The following is a 20013-nucleotide window of genomic DNA, read 5'->3' on the forward strand; positions in this document are numbered from 1 at the left end:
TAATTAGCAACATCAACTACTTACTATTTATTAGGTACTTCACAACTACTTAACATGTTAGCTAACCCTTCCCCTAACCTTAAACCTTTTAGCTAACCCTTCCTCTAACCTTAACCCTTTAACCTAACTCCTAAACTTAATCCCTAACCTAGCCTAGCTAACGTTAGCCACCTAAACAGAATATGTAACATATTGTAAGTTTTGCAAGTTCGTAACATATAATACAATTTATAATTTGTAACATATTGTATGAAAATGGTAATGGACATCCACAAATGAATACATCCCATACGAAATGTAACATATCATACTAAATAGTGGTCTCGGATTTACGTACAGAATAATACTAATTTCTCTGAGACCAGGTTGCCAGGCTCCGCTGAGAGCCAGGTGTATTGGTGGTGTAGTGGTGGTGTGTTCTACCAGTGTAGTGGCTTTGCTGGAATGTATCTCAAACAATTTGTTGAGTTTGCCTCACCAAGATGTACATGCCAAAATTGTCACTGGCAGAGGAACTAAAATCCCCCTGTTCAATATGAAAACAAAGAAACACGGAAATTACAATAGCTTCAAACTGAATGCTTTATTTTTACAGGAAATGATTATATAATGAGATAATAAGCATTAAAAAGGATTCCATCCATCTCAATGAATAACCTCTGAAGCAAGATCATTAAATTCAGTGATTACTATTGACAGAGATAAAGTACTGAAAAGTATAGTTAGTAGTAGGTTTTAGAATGAAGGATTCTTATGAACTGATGTTGGGCATTCTCAAGCAGAAGGCTGTTCCAAAAAGAGAGATCAATGAGTTAGCAAGTGAACTTTAGACAGATCCCGAACGGCATTCAGATGCAGAGGAGAGGCTAAGGTGTGCACACCATGGTGACTCCAGACTTGGAGATGACCCAAAGACGGCCCAGGTCATAGGTCACGTGCTTCATTATCATGCACATTGAGACATGGCTCCATCCGGTGCCCTCTGGTTTACTGGCTGTGATGCCGTCTCTGTGTTAAAGAAAGGGTTGAGGTTCATGTTTTAAAGCTTATCCATTTTTTTAAGTACATCCATTTTTGGAATGTAATAATTGAATATAGCCATAGATTTTTGAAGACTAAAAATTCTGCCTCTTGAGCTTTATTCAACCACAAAAGAAGCTAAAATGTAAGCTTTTACTCAATTGTTTGTAAACAATGTTATTGTAAACAAACAATGTATAACTTTAAAAAACATGTTACATTTTTTTTTTACAAATAATTGATCAGTCTTTGCATCCGTAGCTCCATGTATGAATTTGAGAGTGGTTACGTTTCTCTAACTACATTCCTCAGCTGTTTACCAAAACAAGTGGTGGGGTGTCTGGGAAGTTGTTGTTTTTATCCCAAACTGTAGCTTCACAGGACATCCCACTTTTACATACTTCATCTTACAATGTCTACACATTTCTTTATAAGTCCTATAAGTTTAGATCTGATTATATTTGACTGATTTTATTTATGTATCTACAGTATTTTAGTTGTTGTGTAAAGAGCTTCACAAAGCATTTACAGTAAGGATAATAATTATAATTAAAGGTATACCATTATTATACACATAGTTCAGTAGTAACCTTACCTGGTATAAACTTGGCCTGCAGAGTTGACCCCAAAGACACCACCATCAGTTGCCACCTCAATCATGGAAAGCTTGCCGTCAATGTGACTCCACCCGTTGTTTTGACAGTCTTGATTCAGCTGGAAACAAACAGATTCAATCAGGTGTTTTAGGACAATTACAACAGATATAATATGAAACAGTTTTAGAATAACTGACACTCTCCATCCTCTACTACTCTACTCCAGCTCTCACACTCTTTCCCAGATCTTACACTCATTAAGAAGATATCATCATTCTTGTTGACTGCCCAGCACCCAAAGGGTCCACAGCTGTAGTACTTCACAGCTCCTGGCAATCCTGTCCATGGAAGAGGTGAGCCTGAACCCTTGTAGCCAACTGTGGCACTACGTGTCAGACAGAATGGAGTATCGTCCATGTTGGCCCCCGCAATAAACTGTTCACCTCCAGCATCCAACTGTTTCAGAAGGCCTGAAGACCACAAAGACAGACAGACGGACAAGCAAACAAGGAGCACATATCTGTGAGTACTGCCAAATGACCTACAAGTTTACAATTTAAAATGTTTTCAACAGCCTGATGATATCAGGAAAGCTGAAAACAAGGTGTCATCTGGATAAATATTGAGTAATTCTCTCCACTAACCTGCAGCTTGCACCCAGTTACCGGCTACATACTTGTAGATTGCATAGTCCTTGTTGACACCCCAGATCCCTGCTGGTCCTACAGTGATATGCTTCAGGGAACCAGGCAGGCGGATCCATTTATCACCTACCAGGTAGTAGGGGATTTGACTTGTGTCCGTAGCAACCACTTGTCCCAGTCCTGCATCGATCTGCATCAGATTCTTGATGTTTACTACCTCCTGACAGTCCCAGGCTTTGGAGACAAAGACATGAGTCGAGCACACAGACAACAAGGAGGATGACATTATGGAGTGAACTTGATGATCAATTTCAAGTTGATCAAGCATGTTTCAGATGATGGAAACTTACCATGACTGATGGTCAGGAGACAGAGGACCAATAGGACGGCTGCAGTGACTCTCATGATGTCTCTGTAGATCTACAGTATACGTTTGGTTGTACACCAGACTTCAATTGTCCCCTTGCAAGACTTTGAGCTTTTATAGCCCTGCACATACCTTTCAGCCAATGATGGCTTCCTGTTCCACCTGTTTAACAAAGAGATCACCTGATGACAAAGATCATTATTTTGTTCTTCTCATGTTTTCTGTGTTTACATTGTAGTATGCATTTGCCATGTTTACATTTTGAAATACAGCGCCCATAGAAAGTCCACACCCACCTTGGATTTCTTCACATAGTATTTACAAAGTTTACAAAGTGTATATGCCCCGAATACAACAAGTCCTTAACCAACAATGCAGTTTAAATAAATAAGTATTAAGTAAAAAATTGATAAGTAAAAAATAAAAAATATTTAAAGAGCAGCAGTAAAATAACAGTAGCGAGGCTATTTCGAGGGGGTACCGGTACAGTGTCAATGTGTGTGTGTGTGTGTGGGGGGGGGGCAGACTTAACTCAAAACTCAAGCAGACTTAACTCAAAACTGTAACTTGGCCACTCAGGAACATTCACTGTCTTCTTGGTAACTGTCACGCCCTGACCTTAGTTATCTTTGTTTTCTTTATTATTTGGTTAGGTCAGATTGTGACAAGGGTGGTTTGTTTAGTTTTTGTATTGTCTAGGGTTTTTTGTATGTCTAGGGGTTGTCTAGTCTAGGTTTTTATATGTCTAAGGTTGCCTAGATTCTCAATCAGAGGCAGCTGTTTATCGTTGTCTCTGATCGGGGACCATATTGAGGTAGCCATATTCCTTGGGTATTTTGTAGGTTATTATTCTATGTTTAGTTGCCTGTTCTGCACTAGCCATATTCCCTGGGTATTTTGTAGGTTGTTATTCTAGGTTTAGTTGCCTGTTCTGCACTAGCCATATTCCTTGGGTATTTTGTAGGTTATTATTCTATGTTTAGTTGCCTGTTCTGCACTAGCCATATTCCCTGGGTATTTTGTAGGTTGTTATTCTAGGTTTAGTTGCCTGTTCTGCACTAGCCATATTCCCTGGGTATTTTGTAGGTTGTTATTCTAGGTTTAGTTGCCTGTTCTGCACTAGCCATATTCCCTGGGTATTTTGTAGGTTGTTATTCTATGTTTAGTTGCCTGTTCTGCACTAGCCATATTCCCTGGGTATTTTGTAGGTTGTTATTCTAGGTTTAGTTGCCTGTTCTGCACTAGCCATATTCCCTGGGTATTTTGTAGGTTGTTATTCTAGGTTTAGTTGCCTGTTCTGCACTAGCCATATTCCCTGGGTATTTTGTAGGTTGTTATTCTATGTTTAGTTGCCTGTTCTGCACTAGCCATATTCCCTGGGTATTTTGTAGGTTGTTATTCTATGTTTAGTTGCCTGTTCTGCACTAGCCATATTCCCTGGGTATTTTGTAGGTTATTATTCTAGGTTTAGTTGCCTGTTCTGCACTAGCCATATTGTATCACGGTTCGTTTTGTTATTTAGTTCTGTTCAGTGTTCTCTCTTTAATTAAAGAGTTATGTTCACTTACCACGCTGCTCCTTGGTCTCCTCATTTTGATGACCGTGACAGTAACCAATCAGTGTAGATTTGTCTTAGTCCTGCTGAAAGGTGAATTCCTCTCCCGGTGTCTGGTGTGAAGCAGACTGATCAGGTTGTCCTCTATGATTTTTCCTGTACTTAGCTTCATCCTGTTTCTTTTCATCCTGAAAAACTCCCCAGTCTTTGCCAATGTCAAGCATACCCATACCATGATGGTAATAGTATTCACATGGGTAAAGAAGATGGCCTCCTCTGCTGAGAAAAACAGCCTAGACCAGGAAGAGCCTGTTGAGGATGCTGGTGACCAGCCTTTGCTTAGTTTCCGTGGTCTCTTTGTTATCTTTTTGTGATGACCAGACTTCAGTGTGTTTTTGATGGTGACCAACATAAGCCAGTCACCAGAATCAAGTCACGTCATGCTGGCTTGAAAATGGATGTTTAATACCTATCAGAATCTACCCAGAGTGGGGATATAAACCATTTTGAACTTTTCTTCTCACACAATATGCATCCAGAATGACTTCCAGGGTTAGAAATATCACTAAATACGACCCAAACTGTTGGATGTGATCAGACCAGCTTGACCAGCTTCGTCACCAGTATAACAGCATCACCATTATAAGCTTGTATGTGTCCAAAACACAGTGAAGGTTTGTCACCTGTGTCGAAAACACAGTGAAGGCTTGTCACCATTGTCCAAAATACACTGAAGGCTTGTCACCAGCAAAACCAGCTAGACCATGCTGGTCAGACCAGCTAGAGCATAATGTATACCACCTGCTGTCTACCACCAGGCTCTTGATGATAGTGTTCTGAGGGGTATGGGGTTAATGCCTGAAATCAATACACATATCTTTAGTGTTTGTCACATTCAGTTGTAAGAATATACTGTCGCATCAATGTACAAAATCATTAGCAGTTTTAACTGCATGAAGGACTATTACTGAGTCGTCCACAAACTACATTCTCGAACACTCTTTGAAAAAAAGGTGAGATTTAGAACCGAAAAGGGTTCTTCGGCTGTCCCAAAAGGAAAACCCTTTGAAGAACCCTTTTCGGTTCCAGGTAGAACTCTTTTGGGAGGTCCAACATGGTACCTGTTATGCAGGTGAATGAGGACCCAAAAGCGACTTAGCGAAAACAGAGTCTTTAATCCAGTAAAGTAACTTTACAATCAAAAGGCATAATTCTACTCGTAATGACGAGAACAGACTGGAGACTTGATCAAGAACTGCAGGTTGCCTCGGGAAGGCACTTGAACGTAGCAGACTCAGACACCTGCTCACCACGCAGCATCTGAGGGAAACACGACACGACAGGGCGATACATAGACACAGCACGGTGAACAATAGACAAGGATCCGACAGGGCAGGAACGGAAAACAAGGAGAGAAATAGGGACTCTAATCAGGGAAAAGGATCGGGAACAGGTGTGGGAAGACTAAATGATTGATTAGGGGAATAGGAACAGCTGGGAGCAGGAACGGAACGATAGAGAGAAGAGAGAGAGGAAGGGAGAGAGAAAAAGGGGAACGAACCTAAAAAGACCAGCAGGGGGAAAATGAACAGAGGGAAAAGCAAAATGACAAGACAATCTAAGACAAAACATGACAGTACCCAAAAAGGTTCTATCTGGAACCAAAAAGGGTTCTACCTTGAATCAAAGGGGGTTATTCTATGGGGACAGCCAAACAACCCTTTTGGAACCCTTTTTTCTGAGTGTAGTGGCTACGACAGAATATACAGGATATATTGGAGTGGTGAGAGGAAGTCCCAGAGGTGAGCCTGTTGATGATGCCAGCTCCCCTGACAGGCACCCATTTCCCCTCAACCTCTGGCTTCTGATGGTAAAAAAGTCAAGTATCCAGCCCACTAGATGAGTCCACACCTACAAGTGAAAGTCACCCAGTAAAATAGTCCTTAAAATAGTCTAAATAGTCTAAATACAATATCAAAATGAAAAGTATAAATCATTTTGCATTCCTTATATTATGTAAAGCAGACTGCACAAAACGACATCTACACACACAATACCCCATAGCGACAAAGCAAGATTTTGTTACATTTGTTGAATATATAAAACAGAAATACCTTATTTACACATCAGTCCCTTTGATATGAGACTCATTTTGAGCTCAGGTGCTTCCTGTTTTCATTGATCATTCACCTGTTGTGAATTCAATTGATTGGACATGATCTAGAAAGTTAAACTGTCTATATCAGGTCCCACAGTTGACAGTGCATGTCAGAGAAAAAACCAAGCCATGATATCAAAGGAATTGTCTGTAGAGATCTGAGACAGGATTGTGGTGAGGCACAGATCTAGGGAAGGATACCAACACATTTCTGCAGCATTGAAGGTCCCAAAGAACACAGTGAGATTACATTGATTGGACATTGATTGGACTAAATCGTTTTTGATATATTTTGGTATATTAGCTGTCGCTGTATTAGACTAAGCATAGGGTATTTGATGTTAAAATGTTGAAGATTAAATGGTGCTGGAATAGTGGAGGCAGCTCCTGTTTATTTTTTCATACTTGCGGTAACGTGGTTCTAAATCAATAGTTGTTTAGTGGTCATTAAATGTCAGACAAAATGTCAGACAAATGAACTTCCTTGACCATGCTGTTTGTCGTGTCAATGTTTGTTAGATGCAATATGCTTTGTGGACAGAGATTGCTATCTGGTTTCAAGATGAACAAAGGTGTGGTTGAATTTATTTTGTCACAGTGTATTCTTATTGCCTCAGCCTTAGGCATATATATCAGGGTCGCAAGGCATATGAACTAACAGGTTATACAACTCAAACAACTATTTTTTAAATATATTTATTTTACCTTTTTTAACTAGGCAAGTCAGTTAAGAACAAATTCTTTTTTTCAATGACAGCCTAGGAACAGTGGATTAACTGCCTTGTTCTGGGGCAGAACGACAGATTTGTACCTTTGTCAGCTCGGGATTTGAACTTACAACCTTTCGGTGACTAGCCCAACGCTCTAGGCTACCCTGCCGCCCCTATCACAACTATGACAACATAGGTTGTAATATGGCTTTTTTTCTGGCTTCCCCAGTGATATTACCTTCGCACCTCTACTGTATGTTTTGCTCAGTCTGGCAGTAACCCAGAACTACCAGAGACAGAGGATCTCTCTTTCGGCTGCTGCTGACAGACACTGCATGTAAATTGTTCTACTACACCCTAAAACCTTATACAGTATGTACACATAGCATTTGTCTTCATTTGTCAGATTAACTCTTTCTGTAGAATAACTGTTTACTCCTTTTTCTTCTTCTCTGGAACCAGTCAGGCAACAATACATACTGTACTTGTGGTAGGTAGCCAGTGGCTAAGGAATTAGACCTGTGGCCCAAAAAGTGTCCTGTTCGAATCCCGGGCTGGCCGCTGGAATAAACAGGCGGAATTGATTTCACAACTGAAGGGCTGCTGGGTTCACATCCTCAAAACATTCCCTTGATGTTGGGACCTTGAGCAAAGTCCCCGATAACCCCACAACATGTTTTCTATCCAGGGGTGCTGCACTACAGATTGAACTTGTGCTCCTCTCAACTGTATGTGTGATGTCTGCTGTTTGGGGGGGTGAGTACGGAGCAGAAGACATATTTTGGTTGTTCGCTCTAACTAATGGACAAAGTTGTATTGTAAAGAAGTCAGCCAGAGTTGACGTGGGCCATAGTAAAAACAAATGTATGCTTCCCTGGCGACCATTGCAAAACTATCTTTACTCCACACACAGAGACGTGTACATAGCTCTCCCCCGCCCTCCATTTGGCAAATCTGACCATAATTCCATCCTCTCGTCATGCCCTGACCTTAGAGATCCCAATTATTCTCTATGTTTGGTTAGGTCAGGGTGTGGCTCGGGTGGAAAGTCTATGTTTTCTATTTCTTTGTTTTGGCCGAGTGTGGTTCCAAATCAGAGGCAGCTGTCTATCGTTGTCTCTGATTGGGGATCACATATAAGTTGTCATTTTCCGTTTGGTTTTTGTGGGATCTTGTTTTCTGTTTCGCTTCTGTACCTGACAGAACTAGATGCTTTTGTTTTCAAAAGTTATTTTGTTTGAGTGTTGTTTTGAAAATAAAAATCATGAACACTTTGAGGAGTATACCACATCAGTCACTGTTTTCATCAATAAGTGCATCGATGATGTCGTCCCCACAGTGACTAGTACATATTCCAACCAGAAGCTTTGGATTACAGGCAACATCCGCACTGAGCTAAAGGGTAGAGCTGCCGCTTTCAAGGAGCAGGATTCCAACCCGGAAGCTTATAAGAAATCCTGCAATGCCCTCCAGCGCACAATCAAACAGGCAAAGCGTCAATACAGGACTAACATTGAATCGTACTACACCAGCTCGTCGAATGTTGCAGGGCTTGCAAACTATTACAGACTACAAAGGGAAGCACTGTAACACTGAAACATGCATGAGAGCATCAGCTGTTCCGGATGACTGTGTGATCACTCACTCCATAGCCGATGTGAGTAAGACCTTTAAATATGTCAACATTCACAAGGCACCGGGCCAGATGGATTGCAAGGACGTGTACTCCGAGCATGCGCTGATCAACTGGCAAGTGTCTTCACTGACATTTTCAACCCTTTCCTGACTGAGTCTGTAATATCAACATGTTTCAAGCAGAATCCCATAGTCCCTGTGCCCAAGAACACTAAGGTAACCTGTCTAAATGACTACCAACCCGTAGCACTCACGTCTGGCTCACATCAACACCATTATCCCAGAAACCCTAGAACCACTCAGATTTTCATACTGATGATGCAATCTCTATTGTACTGCCCTTTGCCACCTGCACAAACGGAATACCTATGTGAGAATGCTATTCATTTACGACAGCTCAGCCTTCAACACCATAGTGCCCTCAAAGCTCATAACTTAGCTAAGGAACCTGGCAATTAACACCTCCCTCTGTAACTGGATCCTGGACTTCCTGATGGGCCGCCCCCAGGTGTTAAAGGTAGGTAACAAAACATATGTCACGCTGATCCTCAACACGGGCGCCCCTCAAGGGTGCGTGCTCAGTCCCCTCCTGTACTCCCTGTTCACTCAGGACTGCAGTGCCAGGCACAACTCCAACACCATCATTAGATTTGCAGATGACACAACAGTACGACAGCCTATAGGGAGGAGGTGCCAGGACAACAGCCTCTCCCTCAACATGATAAAGACAAAGAAGATGATTGTGGACAACAGGAAAGGGAGGACTGAGCACGCCCCTATTCTCGTCGACAGGGCTGTAGTGGAGCAGGTTGAGAGCTTCAAGTTCCTTGGTGTCCACATCACCAACAAACTATCATGGTCCAAACACACTAAGACATTTGTGAACTAGAATTATTTCTCCATGCAAGACAAGAACGTGGGCTCTATCAAATCTGCCCCAAGTAGCCACAGACCAGATAAACAGATAAAACAATCTCACAAGAGTAGGCAGGGTAAACCCTCACAATTTATATTAGTTCCATGTATAGTACAAAAAAGAAGTATAAAAAACATCAATAATCAATATGCAGAAACAGTTTGTGATCCGTTGATAAGTTAATGTACTCTGATTACTTGTTTTATTTGTTAACTAACACATTATCAACTGTATATGCGCCAAAAACCATGTTGTTTTGATAATTGGCATTTGTTCAGCTCTAACACAACTGACACATCTGGTGAATCATTTGTTTATCACTGGTAAGAAGAGAATTTGCTAAAGACAGTCATCTACATTTTAGAGTGTCGGATGGAGATTCAGGGAGGCTGCCGAAACAGGGAAGGAAACCAACTCTGTTGCTTTTCATTTAACCACAATGAATCATTGAACCCTACAGGGGATATCAACATTGACAATAATTTGCTGTTATTTCAGTGGTAGCACACTGGGAAATATGTTAATGAGACATGTATTTTCAGCCAACAGAGTTTTCTAAAGTTGTCAGTCTCAGCAAATTATACTCTGTTTGCAAACTTCAATATTTAAGTTCAAAATAGTTTTACATTGAGCAGAAATCATTGGGTTGATGGAGTATTCCATGTCAGCTGAACAATTACTCAATTTTAATTACAGCCATATCGAAGCTCACTGGACTTTTCCCAAGTGAAATGTTTTAAAGTGTACATTTAGGTAAGATGTTTATGTCGTGTCTGTGACTGAACTATTTGAACATTGATTAATGACTAGTTATGGGATGCCTATTATTCTGCGTAGTTATGGGATGCTGATTGCTCATCTAACATTGAACTACGAACATTGGAACATTGACTGAGTGCCTAGTTATTGGACACTGATGGTAGATTGAGCTATGATCATGATGTATTATGAGAGATGATGAGCTGTGACAAGGATTGCATTCTCAAATGCCTTGTTCATACAGAATGATGGATGTTTCTGCCCACTACTATTTATTCTCAATGTGTGCACTGCATGGTGAAACCGACTGGAGACGACCCAAAGACGACCCAGGTCGTAGGTCACGTGCTTCATGCTCATCAGGGATTGACATTAAAGTCTGAAAGGCACCTGCCCATCGGGCAAGTCAGGAGTATTTTTTGGTTAACTGAAGATTGGATCACTTGCCTGAAAATGTAAATGAGCTGCTCACACTCAGATTTGCCTTTTAACTACACATAGGGGTGAAAAAAAAACCTCATGTAATTCTGCCCAAAAACCATTACAATTGCTCTCAACCAGTGGCACATGGGCTTTTTAGGTGAGCACTGATGTCGCCCTGTGATAAGGCAGGGGTACAAAATATTTTGCATGTTCATTCCCAGCGGCCCCTCTGTTGGCATCGCTGTGACGCTCCACCAAAATAAATTATACCGCATGTTAGAGACATGACAAATGAATGGCGAATGAACTTGAAAAATAATGGTATAGCCTACACTCAAATACGATGTGGTTCAACTAGAACATTGACATTTTGCCAAGGCAGAGATGAGTGGCTGACCCGAAACGCACGGCAACAGCAGTGGATGTATAAATTCTTCCCTGGTGACAGTAGCCAAATTTGACATTAAACTTTTTGGTGTTTTGTGAAAAAGATGTCTCTTTCCACTCACCACTATTTGGAAGCTGGAAATATCTTGCAAGTGGATAAACATGTGCAGGTGGCCTATGAAGGAGCCCTTTGAAATTATAGTTTGACAATCAGATGAAAACATTGTGTTTGTTCCACAGTAAAAGGTAACATATTTGTTAAACATATAAGTGAACTAAAAAATGTTTTTGACCAGGCCCATAGAGATCCTTAGAGACTGTAGATGTAATTCTATGATTAAGCTCATAAAAAATGTTGGTTCACGCGCTTGATCCCGTACCTGGATATAGTATATGGTAGAAATAGTATGTAGCCTTTTCTGTAGCCTACAGGCAGGAGATAAAATGTATGACACAACAGACTGTTTTACAAACGGTGGCTCTAACACATTATTTATACATTTCCTTTGATGGCCTACATGGTACGCTACACCCTAGTAAGCACTGGCCGACGCCAATTTTATTTTTAATTTATTTTACCTTTATTTAACCAGGCAAGTCAGTTAAGAACAAATTCTTATTTTCAATGACAGCCTAGGAACATCCGTAGCTCCATATAACTCTCTCTCTCTCTGTGTCTGTCTGTCTGTGGTGATTTAAAGAAGAGTGAAGTTAAGGACTCATTACATTGCTGAATTTATCTGAAATAACATCTGAATTTCTGGCGGTGTCCATTTTGAAAGTACTAAAGGAATAGGCCTACCTCGTCGCAGATCGTTTGCTAATGATCAGAACAAACATTATGAATTTACTGAACATAAATGTAATAATGTTTGTGTATGGTTCAAAAGTCTAAACTCATGTCGGTATTGTCATGTATTGTCATATTATGTCTTGTTCCTGTTCTTTCTCTTCACTCCGTCTCCGTCTGCTGGTCGTATTAGGTTAACTTCTCTTCCTCTCCTTCCCCCAGCTGTTCCTCATGTTCTCTAACTACCTCGTTCACCCTTTTCCCACCTGTTCCCTTTTTCCCTCTGATTAGGTCTCTATTTCTCTCTCTGTTCCTGCTTCTGTCTTTGTCAGATTCTCGTTTGAGTTTCTCATGCCAGAACCAAACTATCGTCTCGTTTGCTTCACCCTTGTCCCGTCCTGTCGGAATCTGCCTGTTCATCTGATGCTACGTGTGATCAGGTACCTCTGTCCTCTACGACCCACGCCTACCCAGAGAGACCAGCAGTCTGTCGCCGCTCACCCAGCTATTCTCCTCTGCTGCTAAGAAGGGGACTCTAACCCAGCTATTCTCCTCTGCTGCTAAGAAGGAGACTCTCACCCAGCTATTCTCCTCTGCTGCTAAGAAGGGGACTCTTCTGTAAATATCAGAAGGACTTTATGATTCATTTGTCGCCCTCTCTGCGGGTTGTCTATTTTGCCATTATATACATCTGAAGAGGATCTATGTCTTCCCTGTGTTTTGACATTAAAGGACTCTGTATTTGTTAAACCGCTTTTGGGTCCTCACTCACGTGCATAACAGGCATTCACTATTATTGACGCAGAATGTGATTATCGAGTTACACAAATCCACAAGGAATCCGTAGAAACCATATTTATTTAAGCAAGTCTGCCATACAGCTGTTTTTATAAAATGCAGTGAATTATGCCAAATTAACTGTATTGCTGCCAGATGATGCACAGCCTGGTCTCATAAACGTAAGTCTGGGACACTCAAATTAGTATGATATGTTAGGTTTGGTTTGACACATGATTACTTAAGTCTGGGTGGATGGGTGGGTGTATAACGCGTTTGAATCTCATCACGGCTAGCTTTAGCAATTTAGCTAATTAGCTACTGCAACTATTTACTATTTATTAGGAACTTCACAACTACTTAACATGTTAGCTAACCCTTCCCCTAACCTTAACCCTTTAACCTAACTCCTAAACTTAATCCCTAACCTAGCCTATCTAACATTAGCTGTCAAGCTAACGTTAGCCAGCTAACCAGAATATGTAACATAATGTACGCTTTGCAAGTTCGTAACATATAATACAAATGATAATTCGTAACATATCGTATGAAAATGGTAATGGACATCCACAAATGAATACGAAATACGAAATGTAACATATCATACTAAATAGTGGTCTCGGATTTACATACAGAATACTAATTACTCTGAGACCAGGTTGCCAGGCTCCGCTGATAGTCAGGTGTATTGGTGGTAAGGATTCACTCCATGGTGCAGAAAGGAAAGCTCTGCTGTCTGCATAGCTTTATGTAGGCCCTAACGGTATGTGGGCACTGTGTCACTCTTATACTGCAATTAATGGATTACATTACATTTAAGTCATTTAGCAGACGCTCTTATCCAGAGCGACTTACAAATTGGTGCATTCACCTTATGACATCCAGTAGAACAGTCACTTTACAATAGTGCAGGATTGTTTAATGCAGTGGTGTAAAGTACTTAAGTAAAAATACTTTAATGTACTTCTAAGTCATTTTTTTTGGTATTTATTTTACCTTTATTTAACCAGGCAAGTCAGTTAACAAATTCTTATTTTCAATGACGGCCTAGGAACAGTGGGTTAACTGCCTGTTCAGGGGCAGAACGACAGATTTGTACCTTGTCAGCTCGGGTGTTTGAACTTGCAACCTTCCGGTTCTAGTCCAACACTCTTAACTACAAGGCTACCCTGCCGCCCCTATCTGTACTTTACAATTTATATTTTTGCCAACTTGTACTTTTACTTCACTACATTCATAAAAAAAAAAAAAGTACTTTTTACTCCATACATATTCTCTGGCACCCAAAAGTAAATGGTTCGATTCACACCCTTATCAGAGAACATCCCTGGTCATCCTTACTGCCTCTGATCTGGTAGACTCATTAAACACACATGCATTGTTTATAAATGTTGTCTGAGTGTTAGAGTATGCCCCTAGCGATCTGTACATTTTTTTTATTGTGTCGTCTGGTTTACTTAAAATAAGGAAGTTTTACTTTTACTTTTGATACTTATCTATATTTTAGCTATTCTATTTACTTGTATTACTTTTAATCAAGTAGTATTTTACTTGGTGACTTTCACTTGAGTCATTTCCTATTAAGGCATCTTTACTTTTACTCAAGTATGACAATGAAGTACTTTTTCCACCACTGGTTTAAGGTTGTGTTGTGTAGTGGCTTTGCTGGAATGTATCTCAAACAATTTGTTGAGTTTCCCGCACCAAGATGTACATGCTAAAATCGTCACTGGCAGAGCAAACAAAAATCCCCCTGTTCAATATGAAAAAAAGAGACACGGAAATTACAATAGCCTCAAACTGAATGCTTTATTTTTTTTGCGGGAAATGGTTATATAATGAGATAATAAGCATTAAAAAGGATTCCATCCATCTCAATGAATAACCTCTGAAGCAAGATCATTAAATTCAGTGATTACTATTGACAGAGATAAAGTACTGAAAAGTATAGTTAGTAGTAGGTTTTAGAATGAAGGATTCCTTACAACTAATGTTGGGCATTCTCAAGCAGAAGGCTGTTCCAGAAAGAGAGATCAATGAGTTAGCAAGTGAACTTTAGACAGATCCCGAACGGCATTTAGACGCAGAGGAGAGGCTAAGGTGTGCACACCATGGTGACTCCAGACTTGGAGATGACCCAAAGACGGCCCAGGTCAAGACGGCCCGTCTGGTGTTCAACCTTCCCAAGTTCTCTCACGTCACCCCGCTCCTCCGTTCTCTCCACTGGCTTCCAGTTGAAGCTCGCATCCGCTACAAGACCATGGTGCTTGCCTACGGAGCTGTGAGGGGAACGGCACCTCAGTACCTCCAGGCTCTGATCAGGCCCTACACCCAAACAAGGGCACTGCGTTCATCCACCTCTGGCCTGCTCGCCTCCCTACCACTGAGGAAGTACAGCTCCCGCTCAGCCCAGTCAAAACTGTTCGCTGCCCTGGCCCCCCAATGGTGGAACAAACTCCCTCACGACGCCAGGACAGCGGAGTCAATCACCACCTTCCGGAGACACCTGAAACCCCACCTCTTTAAGGAATACCTAGGATAGGTTAAGTAATCCCTCTCACCCCACCCCCCCTAAGTTTTAGATGCACTATTGTTAAGTGACTGTCCCACTGGATGTCATAAGGTGAATGCACCAATTTGTAAGTCGCTCTGGATAAGAGCGTCTGCTAAATGACTTAAATGTAAATGTAAATGTCATAGGTCACGTGGCCCATGTGCATGGACATTGGGATATTGCTCCATCCGGTGCCCTCTGGTTTACTGGCTGTGATGCCGTTTCTGTGTTGAAGAAAGGGTTGAGGTTCATGTTTTAAAGCTTATCCATTATTTTAAGTACATCCATTTTTGGACTGTAATAATTGAATATAACCATAGATTTTTGAAAAATATAACTTCTGCCTCTTGAGCTTTATTCAACCACATCAGAAGCTAAAATGTAAGCTTTTCCTCAATTGTTTGTAAACAAACAATGTAGAGCTTTAAAAAACATGTTACATTTAAAAAAAAACAAATAATTGATCTGTCTTTGCATCTGTAGCTCCATGTATGAATTTGAGTGGCTACATTTCTCTAACTACATTCCTCAGCTGTTTACCAAAACAAGTGGTGGGGTGTCTGGGAAGTTGTTGTTTTTATCCCAAACTGTAGCTTCACAGGACATCCCACTTTTACATACTTCATCTTACAATGTCTACACATTTCTTTATAAGTCCTATAAGTTTAGATCTGATTATATTTGACTGATTTTATTTATGTATCTACAGTATTTTAGTTGTTGTGTAAAGAGCTTCACAAAGCATGTACAGTAAGGATAATAATTATAATTTAAAGTATGCCATTATTATACACATAGTTCAGTAGTAACCTTACCTGGTATAAACTTGGCCTACAGAGTTGACCCCAAAGACACCACCATCAGTTGCCACCTCAATCATGGAAAGCTTGCCGTCAATGTGACTCCACCCGTTGTTTTGACAGTCTTGATTCAGCTGGAAACAAACAGATTCAATCAGTGTTTTAGGACAATTACAACAGATATAATATGAAACAGTTTTAGAATAACTGACACTCTCCATCCTCTACTACTCTACTCCAGCTCTCACACTCTTTCCCAGATCTTACACTCATTAAGAAGATATCATCATTCTTGTTGACTGCCCAGCACCCAAAGGGTCCACAGCTGTAGTACTTCACAGCTCCTGGCAATCCTGTCCATGGAAGAGGTGAGCCTGAACCCTTGTAGCCAACTGTGGCACTACGTGTCAGACAGAATGGAGTATCGTCCATGTTGGCCCCCGCAATAAACTGTTCACCTCCAGCATCCAACTGTTTCAGAAGGCCTGAAGACCACAAAGACAGACAGACAGACGGACAAGCAAATAAGGAGCACATATCTGTGAGTACTGCCAAATGACCTACAAGTTTACAATTTAAAATGTTTTCAACAGCCTGATGATATCAGGAAAGCTGAAAACAAGGTGTCATCTGGATAAATATTGAGTAATTCTCTCCACTAACCTGCAGCTTGCACCCAGTTACCGGCTACATACTTGTAGATTGCATAGTCCTTGTTGACACCCCAGATCCCTGCTGGTCCTACAGTGATATGCTTCAGGGAACCAGGCAGGCGGATCCATTTATCACCTACCAGGTAGTAGGGGATTTGACTTGTGTCCGTAGCAACCACTTGCCCCAGTCCTGCATCAATCTGCATCAGATTCTTGATGTTTACTACCTCCTGACAGTCCCAGGCTTTGGAGACAAAGACATGAGTCGAGCACACAGACAACAAGGAGGATGACATTATGGAGTGAACTTGATGATCAATTTCAAGTTGATCAAGCATGTTTCAGATGATGGTTACTTACCATGACTGATGGTCAGGAGACAGAGGACCAATAGGACGGCTGCAGTGACTCTCATGATGTCTCTGTAGATCTACAGTATACGATTGGTTGTACACCAGACTTCAATTGTCCCCTTGCAAGACTTTGAGCTTTTATAGCCCTGCACATACCTTTAACCAATGATGGCTTCCTGTTCCACCTGTTTAACAAAGACTTGAGGGTGTCCGGTGTCCATCAGAGAGAAGGTGTCACGCCCTGGTCGAAGTATGTATGTTTGTCTTCATTTATTTGGTCAGGCCAGGGTGTGACATGGGTTTATTTTGTGGTTTGTTTTTGTATTGGGGTTTTAGTAGGTATTGGGATTGTGGCTGAGTAGGGTTGTCTAGGAAAGTCTATGGTTGCCTTGAGGCGGTTCTTAATCAGAGGCAGGTGATTTTCATTGTCTCTGATTGGGAACCATATTGAGGCAGCCATATTCTTTGAGTGTTTTGTGGGTGGATGTTCCTGTCTTTGTTATCACAAGATAGACTGTATAGGTTTTCACGGTCCGGTTATTGTTTTGTATTGTTAGTGTTTATTCATTTACATTTACATTTAAGTCATTTAGCAGACGCTCTTATCCAGAGCGACTTACAAATTGGTGCATTCACCTTATGACATCCAGTGGAACAACCACTTTACAATAGTGCATCTAAATATTTTAAGGGGGGGGTGAGAAGGATTACTTTATCCTATCCTAGGTATTCCTTAAAGAGGTGGGGTTTCAGGTGTCTCCGGAAGGTGGTGATTGACTCCGCTGTCCTGGCGTCGTGAGGGAGTTTGTTCCACCATTGGGGAGCCAGAGCAGCGAACAGTTCGAATTATCCATGCTGCATTTTGGTCCGATCCTTGTTCCACCTCTTCGTCAGAGGAGGAGATAGAAGAGAACCGTTACAGAAGGGTTGTGTTATTGTCACCTGATGACAAAGATCATTCCTTTGTTCTTCTCATGTTTTCTGTGTTTACATTTTATTTTGTCCTTGTCTCTTTTTTTTAACTGTCATTTTTATTCAGACATTTGGAACAACACAAACAAATAAACATAACATTTAAAACTATACATTTCAAAAATAAGTAGCAAAGACCAATAGAAACAAATTGTAGTGTATAAATACAAATACAAAAGAGACTTGAATTGTTACACTATTAACCTATTTCTAACAAAAAACACACAAATAAAGCTAAATTTCACAAATCCTGTATCACACCAAATACATATATAGAATAACACACTTATAAAGAAGAGAACCGGATTATTGCACTTCAAACAAGAAACACACAAACTAAATGTCACCACTAATTGCATTAGTACTGTACAAAGTTAGAGGTGCGCTATTTGATAGATTCCCCAACTCTGCCTACCACGGGCTTCCAGTGGGGAGACCAGAGGTCAACCCCCCCCTCCCATCTCCTACTTCTGAGAGGTTTACCTTCCCAGGAAGTAGCCTGCCTAGCTCACAAACTAGAATCAGTGAACCCACTCTGACAAAGTTAAGTGACTTGAAAATGAGCGATAGAAAACCATTGAGCAAATTTCACCATTCCGAATATGATTGTTTTTGTTTTTTGTGCGGGCGCCCCGTGCCGCCCCCAGCAGGATGCCGCCCTAGGCGGCTGCCCATGTCGCCTATACCTAAATCCACCACTGTATGTATGGGGGACAGAGGAAGGGTCAACCCCCTATTATTTCACACAGTGAGGCAATATCATTTATGTGATTTGTTAAGCCACATTTTACTTCCACTACTTACGCAACAACTATATTGTAGTTAATTCATTGTTATTAATTTGTAAAACATTTCAGATTTGTTTTTTTACTTTGACATTATGGAGTATTCATGGATTATTTTGTGTAGATCAATGACAAAAACAATACAATTAAATCTATTTCAAGCCCACTTTGTAACACAACAAAATGGAGGTGTAGACTGTCTTTAGGCCTGTATGTTTGCTATGTCAACCTACAGTACATCACAAGCGCTGTGTGATCAATAATTGAGGTGTAGAGTATTCACGTGTGTAAAAATGGTGGCCTCCTCTGCTGAGAAAAACAGCCTAGACCAGGAAGAGCCTGTTGAGGATGCTGGTGACCAGCCTTTGCTTAGTTTCCGTGGTCTCTTTGTTGTCTTTTTGTGATGACCAGACTTCAGTGTGTTTTTGATGGTGACCAACATAAGCCAGTCACCAGAATCAAGTCACGTCATGCTGGCTTGAAAAGGGATGTTGTGAACTTTTGTTCTCACAATATGCATCCAGAATGACTTCCAGGGTTAGAAATAACACTAAATACGACCCAAACTGTTGGATGTGGTCAGACCAGCTTGACCAGCTTCGTCACCAGTATAACAGCATCACCATTATAAGCTTGTATGTTTCCAAAATACAGTGAAGGCTTGTCACCAGCAAAACCAGCTAGACCATGCTGGTCAGACCAGCTAGAGCATGATGTCTACCACCTGCTGTCTACCACCTGGCTCTTGACGGCACAAAACGACATCTACACACACAATACCCCATAACGACAAAGCAATATTTTTTTTATGGCTGGGGGCAGTATTGAGTAGCTTGGATGAATAAGGTGCCCAGAGGTGCCCAGAGTAAACGCCTGCTACTACTTTCTGCTTTTTGTGACTCCTGTCTTTGGCTGGGAAAATGGCTGTGTTATTCAGTGATTTGGTGGTTACCTAACATAATCGTTTGTGCTGCTTTTGCTGTAAAGCCTTTTAGAAATCAGACACTGTGGTGGGATTACCAACAAGATTACCTTTAAAATGGTATAAAATAATTGTATGTTTGAGGAATTTTAAATATGAGATTTCTGTTGTTTGAATTTGGCGCCCTGCACTTTCGCTGGCTGTTGTCATATCGATCCTGTTAACGGGATTGCAGCC

The 20013-nt window shown here is 41.0% G+C and overlaps 1 protein-coding gene across 2 annotated transcripts; it reads right to left on the reverse strand.

The window, feature by feature from the left end:
- Positions 1–570: 570 nt before the first annotated feature.
- On the reverse strand, positions 571–17356 carry LOC124024532 (fish-egg lectin-like). Of its 2 annotated transcripts, XM_046338453.1 has the most exons (7): positions 17254–17356; positions 17105–17174; positions 16755–16988; positions 16359–16576; positions 16107–16225; positions 15431–15515; positions 14533–14889 (listed from the first exon to the last, which is right to left on the reverse strand). In XM_046338453.1, the coding sequence occupies exons 2-7, from the start codon at positions 17157–17159 to the stop codon at positions 14833–14835; spliced, it is 768 nt and encodes a 255-aa protein (XP_046194409.1). In that variant the 5' UTR covers positions 17160–17174; positions 17254–17356; the 3' UTR covers positions 14533–14832. The 2 variants fall into 2 exon arrangements, with proteins under 2 accessions (XP_046194408.1, XP_046194409.1); XM_046338452.1 differs by lacking the exons at positions 14533–14889; positions 15431–15515; positions 16107–16225; ... (1 more) ...; positions 16755–16988; positions 17105–17174 and adding exons at positions 571–1008; positions 1616–1734; positions 1869–2086; positions 2261–2494; positions 2611–2759 and having other exon boundaries at positions 17254–17331.
- Between the last annotated feature and the right edge of the window lie 2657 nt (positions 17357–20013).

The sequence above is a fragment of the Oncorhynchus gorbuscha genome, unplaced genomic scaffold (assembly GCF_021184085.1).
Source record: "Oncorhynchus gorbuscha isolate QuinsamMale2020 ecotype Even-year unplaced genomic scaffold, OgorEven_v1.0 Un_scaffold_1913, whole genome shotgun sequence".
Taxonomy (NCBI): Eukaryota; Metazoa; Chordata; class Actinopteri; order Salmoniformes; family Salmonidae; genus Oncorhynchus; species Oncorhynchus gorbuscha.